This window comes from Octodon degus, unplaced genomic scaffold (genome assembly GCF_000260255.1).
Source record: "Octodon degus isolate 3935 unplaced genomic scaffold, OctDeg1.0 scaffold00021, whole genome shotgun sequence".
In the NCBI taxonomy this organism is placed as follows: Eukaryota; Metazoa; Chordata; class Mammalia; order Rodentia; family Octodontidae; genus Octodon; species Octodon degus.
This window is the reverse complement of record NW_004524597.1, coordinates 8,960,630-8,971,830: the sequence shown is the minus strand read 5'-3', so window position 1 is coordinate 8,971,830 and position 11,201 is coordinate 8,960,630. Positions and strand designations below refer to the sequence as shown.

General features: G+C 50.7%; 1 protein-coding gene across 1 annotated transcript; it reads left to right on the top strand.

Moving 5' to 3' along the window:
* The first annotated feature begins 3,581 nt into the window (after positions 1–3,581).
* Prss33 (serine protease 33) lies at positions 3,582–5,354 on the top strand. The gene is made up of 6 exons (XM_012513996.1): positions 3,582–3,630; positions 3,993–4,016; positions 4,124–4,286; positions 4,401–4,672; positions 4,850–5,019; positions 5,196–5,354. Exons 1-6 carry the CDS (start codon positions 3,582–3,584, stop codon positions 5,352–5,354), a joined length of 837 nt encoding a protein of 278 aa, XP_012369450.1.
* Positions 5,355–11,201: the final 5,847 nt, after the last annotated feature.

Genomic DNA, 11,201 nt, shown 5'->3' with positions numbered 1-11,201 from the left:
AGAAGGAAGAGGAGGAGGAGGAGAAAAAGGAAGAAGAGGAGGAGGAAGAGGCAGGAGAGGAGAAGGAAGAAGAGGAGGAGGAGGAGGAGGAGGAGAAAATGGCTGTGCTTTCAAGGGTAACATGGGCTACATAGTGAAGTGGAGGCCAGGCTGAGCAAATAGCAACATTGTGTTTTGGGGGGTTTTGGGTTGGGTGTTTTGTTTGTTTGTTTGTTTGTTTGTTTGTTTGTAAAGCTGAAAGAAGGTGAGTTTAGCTCTAGGTATGAGAACCCTTTCCTGCATCCCCAAGGTTCAAATATCCCTTTTTAAGCCAGTTGCTGCCCTTCTCTGGAAAGGGCCAGTTCCTCAGTGAGAACCCATCTCCTTGGCCAAGCCTCTTGTTGTCCGCATCTCCAACTCGCCCCTTCACCCCATCGCCCCTCCTAGCTCCCTGCTGAGTAGCGTGCAGCAGCCTTCAGCTTGCTCCCCCTCCAGGTCTGCTCCCAGGCCTCCAGGAGGATTCTGTACTGAATGCCCGCTGCTCCTCACGGCCACTAGTCCCTGCAGCTTTCAGCTGCCCCCAGCTCTGCACCGCTGGCCCTGCCTTCCCCACGCTGCCCAACAGCAGCCAAGCCATAGTAACAAAAGACCCAAGGCCGGGGGAAGGAAGGACCCTGCTTCCTTCGTTCCTATAGCACTTCCGGAGCCTTGGCCCCATTCTGGGCACTGTCCTGAGCTCCACATGGTTCACCCAGAGAAACTTCTTAGCAACCTCTGAGTTGGGTTTTACAGGTGAGGGGTGTGGAGTACATGGGTTTGAATAATCAGCTCATGGGCTCAACACCGGGGGGAGGGAGCACCAAAGTCAAACTCCAAAGAGATGATCATTGTTCTTTTGCGGTAGTAAGGATCAAATCCAGAACTTCACCCTTGCTAGCTGGGTAAGTGCTCTACGACTGAGCTACATGCAGGCCCAAATGTGGTGCTGTGTGTGGTCCTAAACTGTAGAGAGCGGAAGTCAAGCCTTGAGGCTCCCTCCACCACCCCTCACTCAGAGGCTCAGTCTGGGTCAGCATGGGGTTCCCACTTCTGCATCTCTCAGGGGGACCCCCAACCTGCTGCCCTGCCCAGCCCCATTTACCTCCTCCCAGATCCTCAGTACCAACTCTGTTCACCTACTGATGGTTTTGGGGCTGGTTTTTTTTTTTTTTTAATCTTTATTTTTGAGAGAAGAATCCTATTTATTTTTTAGGGTGTTCAGGGTCTCACTACTAGATCAGATTCATAACAATTCTTCTGTTTACAGTCTCCCAAGAGCTGGGATTACAGGTACACACCACCACGCCCACTATCAATCGATGTCTTGGTACACCCTGGGTCGGACCAGCATGGCAGGAGGCAGGCCCAAGGATCGAACCCCAGCCCCTGGGCCTGCTTGTAGGCACTTTAATCCACGGAGCTATTTGGCCGGCCCAGACTCAATGTTTGTATCCCTTCCAAAATTTCTAAAGTTCTATATTACTCAGGTTTTCATTACCAAAACAAAATACCTGAGGCAGGATAACTTCATAAAATAGTTTATTTAGTTCTTAGTTGTGCAGGTTCAAAGGCACAGCAGTGACATCAGCTCAGTTCTGGCAACAGCCTTCATGCTGGGCTAGTCCTGTGGTGGCTCGCAGTATCACGTGACAAGGGACCGAGAGCTCATGTGTCTGTCTCTGTGTGGCATTCCTCCCTCCCCTTCTAAAACCACCGGAATTCAATCAGCGGGGCCTCCTCATGACCTAATCTAATCACTTCCCAGAGGCCTCAGCTTTAAACACCATAGTGGAATTAAGTGTCCACTCTTAATTCTGTAAGATTTTATGGATTAAATTCCCTCATGAGTTTGGGGCTGGGGAACAACTATATTCATCCTAATCCTTGGTGTGACATTGCTTCCATTTATGGAGGAAGCTGGGGTTGAGTGGGGTCCTAAGTACAGGGATCATCACGATCTGATAGGATCTCAGTTCTCCTCTCCTCACCACAAAGGCTGTGCCAGCACACGGATGGAGGCTGCCTGACAGGCCAAGAGGAGTGGGCCCAGAATGAAACCTACCTTCCTGGCACTTTGATCTTGGACTTTCAGTCCCTGGCACCTTGAGAAATAGATTTCTCTAAACCACTCACCCCACAGAATTGCATCATGGGAGCACGATTTGCCTACCACAGGGACACAGACCAGGCCCTGCCCTGTGAACCAGACACAAATCAAACTTCCCCCAACACCCTTGGCACCTGAAGGAGGTACAACCCAGGTCGGGCGCCTCCCACCCCTGGAGGTGACAGCAAAGAACGAGGAGCAAGGGGCTGCTGGTAAGGCAGTGAAAAGCTATACAGAGCCTTCTGGGTATGACCCTAAAAGGAGATTCAGGTCCACCGGGCACCATTCTGGTTCAGGACCTCTACTGGCTCTTTGTTGTTTGCTTTGTTGTTTTTATTTTTGAGACAAGGTCTCACTACGTAGCGCAGGCTGGCCTAAACTTGCAAAGATCATTTTGCCTCCGCCTCCCAATTTCTGGAATTAGGGGATGTTCCACCATGCCCAGCCATCCCCTGGCTCTGAGAGAAGGACAGTTGCTGTCCACTGTCCCTAGCTAGCATCTCCTGGCCTCAACCGAGACCAGCAGGTTTGCCCTGACCTGGGCATCCCAAATCAAAGCGTGCAGTCTCCCACGGTCACACCTGTTTCTGTCTGGGCAAGTAAAGCGTGCTGTTGCTGCCTTTGAATCAGTCACTTCCACGTTGAGCTCTTACACGTTCAGGGCCCAAGAGCAGGTGCCCAGGCCTGAGTCTCCCTATGGGGTCAGCAGGCCAGGCCTGATGTTGGAGGCCCAGGATCTGGGGTCTGGGGTTGTGTGGGGCCAGCCAGCCAGGCTGAGCTGGGGATTACTGGACAGAACAGTAGAGCTCAGCAGCTCCAGGGACCAAGCCCAGAGGCAGGATCAGGTTCAGAGATGAGCTGCCAAGGATCCTCCGGAGCTCCTGGCTTGACCACAGATCCACTCCCTCCTGCAGTGCTCAGTACCTCCTTGTGTCGTTTTCCTGCCACCTCAAAGTACTGCTCAAAGCATCTTTGTTTGAAGTTGGTCAGGTAAACCCACAGCCCCGCCTTGGCACTGCTAATTACCCCAGCCAGCCCTCCAGCCCTCTGCCCTTTAAGCCCCCAGGCCCTGGCCCAACCCAGTGCGCAGAGAGGGCACCGGCCTATGAGGGTGAGAGCAGGGGCTGCTGGGGCACAGCAGTGGCAGCTGTTAGGAAACACAATGAAAGAGTGGGGCTGGGGAAGAGGCAAGGGGGCCTGCATCCTGGGATGGGGACTGACTGCACCCTTGGCCACAGGGTGTCATGGTCACCCAGGCCTGGACAGAGAAAAGGGGATAGAGAGTGGGCAACAAGCAGAAAAACAATCCAGGAATTGAGGGCGGATAGAAGGCCATGGTGGTGGGGTGGGGTGGGGTGTTCCTCAGGGCTAGGAGCTCCCCTCTGCTTCCTGCTGGCTCCAGGGATGCCAAGTACTGGGCACTGCTGCCCTTACCCAGCCCAGCACTGAAGACACAATGAAGGGCACTTCCTGCATCTGGGTCCTGCTGCTTCTGCTTGTGCCAGGTGAGTGGGGTGAGGGTCAGGGGTGCTGGCCACAGGGACCTTGGCTCATATTGCCACCTCACCCCTCTCTGGGCCTGGTTCCCCTCCAGCACCCTTCAGCATTTTAACCTCAATCCCGAGTGTTCAAATCCTGTTAACCACAGATCTTGGGCTCTCCAATGTGCTGTCCCTGTACAGAGCCCAAGATTACCACCCTTCACCCTGTACAGAGCTCTGGGGAGGGTTAAATCAAGTGACCAATTTCTCAGAAGCCTGGCCTGAGGTCATTGTGAGGAATGCGTACCACCTCCTTCCTAATCTTTGGCTGCCTCCTTCAGCATATTAGCTGACAGCAGTACCTTCCCTGCTTGCCCCAGCAGGAGCTGCTGGGACACGGGTATCCACAGGTAAGGAAGCCTCAGGACCAGCTCCTCCTGGACCTTGGTGTGGCCTCTCTCCCTATACCTGCCTCCCAGGGCCCTGGTCCTCGACAGCCCATGCTGTCCCCTCACAGCCTGCGGCCAGCCCCGCATGTCCAGCCGGATCGTGGGTGGTCAAGATGCCCAGGACGGAGAGTGGCCGTGGCAGGCGAGCATCCAGCACCGTGGGGTGCACGTGTGTGGGGGATCGCTCATAGCTCCCCAGTGGGTGCTGACGGCAGGGCACTGCTTCCCCAGGTCAGCTCCCACCCAGGGTCCATGGGGACTGCCAGGGAACTGGAGGCCCACAGAGTGGGGTGCAGAGCAGGTGCCCCATCCTCAGTGGCAGTGGCTCTGACTCCTGTTGTGCAGGCAGGTGCTGCTGGGTGAATATCGTGTGCGCTTAGGGGTGCTGCGCCTCGGCCCCACATCGCTTCACACACTCTCTGTGCCTGTGCGGCGGATGCTGCTCTCCCCAGACTACTCAGAGGACACAGCCAGAGGTGACCTGGCCTTGCTGCAGTTGCGCCATCCAGTGACCTTGAGCACCCGCGTGCAGCCTGTCTGCCTGCCCATGCCTGGGTCCCGCCCACACTCTGGCTCACCATGCTGGGTCACTGGCTGGGGCAGCCTCCACCCAGGAGGTAAGGCATGGAGGGCAGGGAATGTGGGCCTTGGGGGAGCCCTCTTCCTCCTTCTCTTCCTCCTCCTTTTCCTCCTCCTCCCTGGGACTAGGAATCCTGGCAAATGGAGCTCAAGGCCAGCTTCTCCCACTGAGCCCTGTTCCACGTCTCATGCTGCCCTGACTCCTCTCCTCCCAGTGCCACTCCCAGAGTGGCAACCCCTTCAAGGAGTCAAGGTGCCACTGCTGGATTCACGCACCTGTGACCACCTCTACCACATGGGCACCAATGTGCCTCAGACAGAGCGCATAGTACTGCCAGGGAACCTATGTGCTGGCTACGTTGAAGGCCACAAGGACGCCTGCCAGGTGGGTTCCCCCCAGCCTCCAGAGTTCACATCCATGTGTCCCACACCCTACTGCCCTAGAACCTGGGACCCAGGTGATACCATCTCCAGGCAGTGTCCTAACCCCCAATCCAGAGACATCAGCCCAGAGGACAGGACCTGGAAAGGCTGGGACCTAAGCTTGCCTTTCTCCTACAGGGTGACTCTGGGGGGCCCCTGACGTGCATGCAGGCTGGGCGTTGGGTCCTGGTAGGTGTGGTGAGCTGGGGCAAGGGCTGTGCTCTGCCGAACCGTCCAGGTGTCTATACCAACGTGGCCAAGTACAGCCCCTGGATTCGGGCTCACCTCAGCCTGTGACACTGGTTCCTTCAGTGATGCTGACCTGGAGTGAACAGCTGGTCCCTCAGCCTCCTGCGTCCTGCTCACATCTTGGCCCTTCAGAGTAGAGCCATCTATCTACCCAATGCCCCCCTTCCCACCTTCTCTCCCACAGGGTTCACAAAACCTGGTGATCTCCCCTGTGTCCCAGGGACTCACACTCCTCCCCTCCTCACGTATATTTACCCTCCTCAGCTCTGGCCAAGGATGGGCATGGGGCACCCAGATGTGAGAAAACTAGTTACTGCCCTCCCTGTCTGGCTTGTGTGCCCCTTGTTTCCTGGAGGAAGTCAAACAGATTTAAGCCATGAGAAGCACTCACCACCAGGGAGCTTCCTCCATTGCTGGCTTTGAAAATGGAGGAGCCATTAACTGTGTGCAGCCCAGGAAGGGACAGGAACCTCAGACCTACAACCAATGGAAGCCAAGTTCTGCCAACACCCTGAAGGATATTAGAAGTAAATTCTTCCCCCGCCTCCACAAAAGACCTCTGCTTGGCCAGTCCCTTCACTTTAGCCTGACAAGGTCATAGGCAGGGAAACCCTGCAAAGCCATCTAGACTCCTGACCTATAGACAAGTGATTTAATAAAATTGTACTGTTTCAGGCTGTTACTTTTATGGCAATTTGTTACATAGTCATGAAAACTAATACTTTTCCCACTGTGACAGAGGTTCCCAGGGGAAAGGTGGGCTGGCCCTAAGCACTCCAAAAAGGTTGAGGACTAATAATCATACCTTTGCGGTCATGACCCAGAAAGGAAGGTAGGGTGTAATAAAACTGGCTGGAAAAATAGGTGTGATCTGTTAATTATAAAAATCCCACACACAGCAAAATAAATCATCAACAGAATGTCAAGACAACCCACAGAATGGGGAAAAAAATTATCAGCTACTCCTCAGACAAAGGACTAATATCTGTAATGCATAAGAAACACACAAAAAATCAGACCCCAGAAAAGTAAAGGTCCAACCCAAAAATGTGCATCGGAAATTAATAAACACTTCTCAGATGAGGTACAAATGACAAATAAATACATGGAAAAATATTCAGTATCACTGGTTAATCATGAAATGCAAATTAAGACAACACCAGAATTCCATCTCACTCCAGACAGAATGGCTGTCATCAAGAAATCAACCAAGCCAGGTGTAGTAGCTCATGCCTGTAATCCCAGCACTCGGGAGACTGAGGCAGGAAGATTGTTGTGATTTCTGAGACCAGCTTGGGCTACAAAGTGACTCAAGGCCAACCTAAACTGCATAGTGAGACCCTGTTACAAAACAGACAGAAAAAAAAAGAAAGAAAGAAAGAAAGAAAGAAAGAAAGAAAGAAAGAAAGAAAGAAAGAAATCAATAACAAATGCTGGAGGTGTTGAGGGGAAAGAGGAAACTTCCACCATTCCTGGGAGTGTAGAAACTGAAACTAGCCAGGCATGGTGGTATATTCCTATAAGCCCAGCACCTGCGAGGCTCAGGCAGGATTGCTGTGAATTTGAGGCCAGCTGCATAGTGAATTCAAGGCCACCCTGGAATACATATTGAGACCCTATCTCAAAACAAAACAAAACAAAACAAAACGGTAAGTCCCCAACTTTTGAATGAATTCCATTCCAGGAGAGTTATTCATAAATCGGATTTGTTCATAAGCTGACAAAGCATCTTACACAGTACACGTGTACACCTGTGAAAATTTACAAGTGAAACGTTAATAACTTGGGAACTTTTTTTTTTTACTTGGGGACTTTCTAAATACTGTGTACCAATAAAATCTATGATGAATGTGATCATTCTGTATGGCAAACATGTACTAATAAAAATTTGCCTTAAAAGCCCAGGTCATGTGCACAGAAGTTCCCACAGCCCTGCATGTGGACTTCTTAGGGACTTGAGCAGGTTAACCACAGGATGGCGGAGACCAGACCTCAGCCTGAGGAGTGGATGGAACAGAAGGGAACAACTACGCTGAGTTTTTGCCACCCTTCCCTCTGGCACGCTGGCCACCCTCACGCTGTAGCACGTGCTGCTTTTCCCACTTTTACTTACCCCAAACTCCATCAGCAGAGCCTATTTCCTTTTCCTACCTTTGATAAAACTTCGCTATTGCTGTCACTTTTCTTGACCAATTCTTCGTTCAGGGCAGAAAGAACCTGGCAACCAACCGCCCCAGGAGACTCCAGTATCCCCAAGTCTGGTAACAGTTGGACTGCAAAAATGACAGCGGTAGGGGTGCCCCTTGCTGTCTCCATTCCCTGCCAGCCTCTCCGTGCACCCTGTCGCTCGGTGGCAGCGTGTGTTGCCCTTCTCCACCCTGGCTGCTGCAGGCGCAGCCCACGTGGGCACAGGGGCTGCTCTGCTGAGCTGGAGGTGCCGGTAGACTACATCATCCTGCACACTGGGCTGGCCCCAGTCTCAAACCCTTTGTTGTGGGACTGACATGTCAAATGACAAGCTGAGAGACAAGACAATGAAGAAAGTCACATGAGGGAGGAGAGAATTCACAAGGCTCCAGACTATTTGGTGATCAAAAATAATACCTAGTTGTAGCTCAGAAAACAGCTAGAGTGTTGACCCTTGAGAGGCTCTATATGCTTTACAGACTTTTTCTAAATTTTTTGCAGACAGGGTCTCAGTATGGAGGTCAGACTGGCTTTGAACTTACTCGATAGCCCAGGCTGGCTTTGAACTAACGGTGATCCTCCTGCCTCAGTCTCCCAAATGCTGGGATTACAGATGTGTGCCACCTGACTACAAACAAAGTGGTATTATTTTCTCTTCTTACAGAGGAGGAACTGGCTTGGATGAGGTTAACTGCCCAAAGTCACAGGATCAACAGCAGAGCGGGGTTCTGAGCCCAGAGCCTACTCAGTCAGTCACTAGCTTGCTGCAGGATCAAGGCGTGCCACAAAGCAAAACTCAGCCAAGAAACAATGGTGAAGAAATGAGGGTGGTTTTTTTGTTTGTTTGTTTCAGGTTTTTTGTTGCTTGTGTGTGTGTGTGTGTGTGTGTGTGTGTGTGTGGTGGAACCGGGGATTGAACTCAGGGCCTTGTAAGCACAAGGGCCTGAGTTCAATCCCCAGACCCGGAAAAAAAAAAACAAAAAAATAGGCTGACCAAAATGTGGAGGTTTTATAGAAAAAGTGAACAAAGCAAGGATTGGCATTTGCATTGCTAAAGGTTTATATAGCTGGCACAAGGTGATCCTGGGCAAATGGTGCCCTAGCTGGTCACTGTCTCAGGCTTGCTCTGTGATGTGCCTCTGGAGTAGTCCTAGTGTCTTCGTGGGGCAGTCCACATCGCACAAGACCACTGCACCCCTGGGGATGAGAGCTGGCCACCTGGTCTCCATCAAGGGGTGAGAATCTCGGAGTCTCTGCTTTTCTTGGAATCAGAGGTATGAGAAATACAAACTTAAAAATTAAATAAACTTACTCAATGGCCTGCAGAAACAACGAGGTGTTTTTGGGCAGCTTGCTTCAAAAAACGTGGCTCAACCATGTAAACATTACTGGGTTTGGGGTTGTTCGCCTCTTCTTCCGGAGCTGGATTCCAGGTTCTTATCTGGAATAAAGAATTGAATGAAACCAGCAAAAAGCAGTGGCAAAGTTTATTTGAGAAAATAAAAGTGAAGGGTGAGAGAGAAATGTTCTACAGGACAAGCTTGAGCTGAATAAAGAAAAAACAGAGGATAAATACAAAAGGAAAAGTACATACTAAAACTGGGAAACAGAACTTGCTGCCTTCATGTGCCTTTTCATGCTGTCTAAACCTGGAGGAAATCCAAGAGAGGCTCTACATTCGGGTCTGGAGAGGTGCTGCTGGGATCTTCCGCCTCAGGCTGAGGTCAGGTCTAGGGAACCTATTAAAAACCTTCTCAAGTTCTGTCAGGAAGTCCACATGCAGACCAAAGCGCCTGCTTAGGCAGAGCTCAGTGACCAGGTTGGATCCCTGGCCCGCTGTGCCGGTCTCGCCCCCTGGGGAATGCTGAGACAGCGATTGAGACTGGGCATGGTGGCGTGGCTGTCATCCCAGTGCTTGGGAGGCTGAAAACAAGAGAATCACTACGAGTCCGATCTATGTAGTGAGACCCTGTACTAAATACAAAAATAAATAAATAAATAATAAATAACTGGACAAGTGAGTATGTGTCTCACAATTTGGGAGCTTGTCTGGGATGGTTATGCCTTGCAGACTGGGTCCCCAGCCAGGAGGGAGAGGACACTGGCCCCGTTTAGGCAGCCCTTTTGGTCTGGGAAGCTCACTCCTTGAAAATGTCAGGTAGCTCTCAAGGTTGTTATAGGACAGACAGTGACACCAACACAGGGGAGAGAAGGCAAGCATGATGATGACAAAGCAACCCCATGCGTGCAAGGTAGGAAAACAGGAGTGTAATAAGTATGTCCTTGGTGAGTGGGTATTTTCCAAGGTTGAGTGTATGTGACAGAAAGGGAGGGTGGAGTTTTGTTTGGTTGTTTGTTTGTTTGTTTGTTTGTTTGTTTCGGAACCAGAGATCGAACATCAGGTCCTTGCACTTGCCAGGCAGCTGCTTATTCTACTGAACTATCTCCCCTGTAGAGTCTTGACCCAAGGCTCTCTATTCTTGGAGGAAAACGGCCAGATTCGCAGGGTGTGCGAGAAACGTCCAGTAGGGGGTGTTGCATGCACAGGGAGATGCAGACGCAGGGACCAGCCAAAAATGAGAAATAAAAATTCTAGGCCAAGGGAATCAAAAAAGGGGGAAAATTGGAATTTCCACTGTAGCAATCTTCCGGATATCCAGATAGTCCTTTAGGGGCCAATGCTGAAAAGTTAGGAAGACAGTTCCCAGACTCAAAAAGAAATAGAAAATGATTAAATACTGCTTTCTTGTTTGTTTGTTTGTTTGTTTGTTTGTTTTGAAATAGGGTATCCCTATGTAGATCAGGCTGGCCCCAAACTAGGGACAACCTTCCCACTTTAACCTCCCAAGTGCTGAGATTCCAGGCAAGTGCCAGCACACCTAGCAGAAAATGATTCGATACTGTTGTTTCTTGTGGGCCAAAGACTCAATACAAAGCATTCAGTCTTTTGGCCTAAATTCAGCTCTAAATAGGACTGGGTCTGTGAGGCCCTGATGATGTTTGTCAATGAAAAGAATCCAGCCTTGCAGGAAGAAATACACTATACCCTCTATGGGTTTCCAGTTTTGAACTCCATGTTTCTACTTAAAGAAGAGAAAGGAGAAGCCAAAGAGAAGTGGGATTGCCTGATCCACCCCCCAATCCCCATGATGCCTTACAGACTTGAGGGAGTGAGACTCAACAAATGGCAGAGGATCTGGAGGACTGGGGAGACCAAATTCAAGGACCAGGAGGGAGCTTAGCCAGTAGCACCCTCAAATCCATACCCTAAATTAAGAAAGAGTAAGATAATGTAAGAATGACTTAGAAAAATTTCTCATTTCTCCTAAATAACAGACATCTACTATATCTCCTCTTCAAAAGGCCCCTGTGGGGCAGGAAGAAATTGGTTTTGTGAATGTTCCACTTCCTGGTACTGAGGTTAGTTAGGAACATCCAAAAGGAGATGAAACCACTCTAGAAGATTCCTTCAGAGCTGGGCATGGTGGTGCACACCTACAATCTCAGCACTCGGGAGGCTGAGGCAGGAGGATCACTGTGAGTCTGAGACCAGCATGGGCTACAAATTGAGCTCAAGGCCAGCCTGAACTGTGTGGTAGGACCCTATCTCAGAAAGGCAAAAAAGAAAAGAATATCCTGTGGGCTGGTGAGATGGCTCAGTGGTCTAAAACACCTACTTAGAACAAGCTTAGCCAAAGCACAGGGACC

Excerpts from the sequence above, each read along its gene's own strand:
- Prss33 (XM_012513996.1), top strand. The coding sequence starts at position 3,582 with ATGAAGGGCACTTCCTGCATCTGGGTCCTGCTGCTTCTGCTTGTGCCA. Across the intron at positions 4,017-4,123 it reads TGGGACACGGGTATCCACAG|CCTGCGGCCAGCCCCGCATG; the intron begins GTAAGGAAGCCT and ends GTCCCCTCACAG. Across the intron at positions 5,020-5,195 it reads GCCACAAGGACGCCTGCCAG|GGTGACTCTGGGGGGCCCCT; the intron begins GTGGGTTCCCCC and ends TTTCTCCTACAG.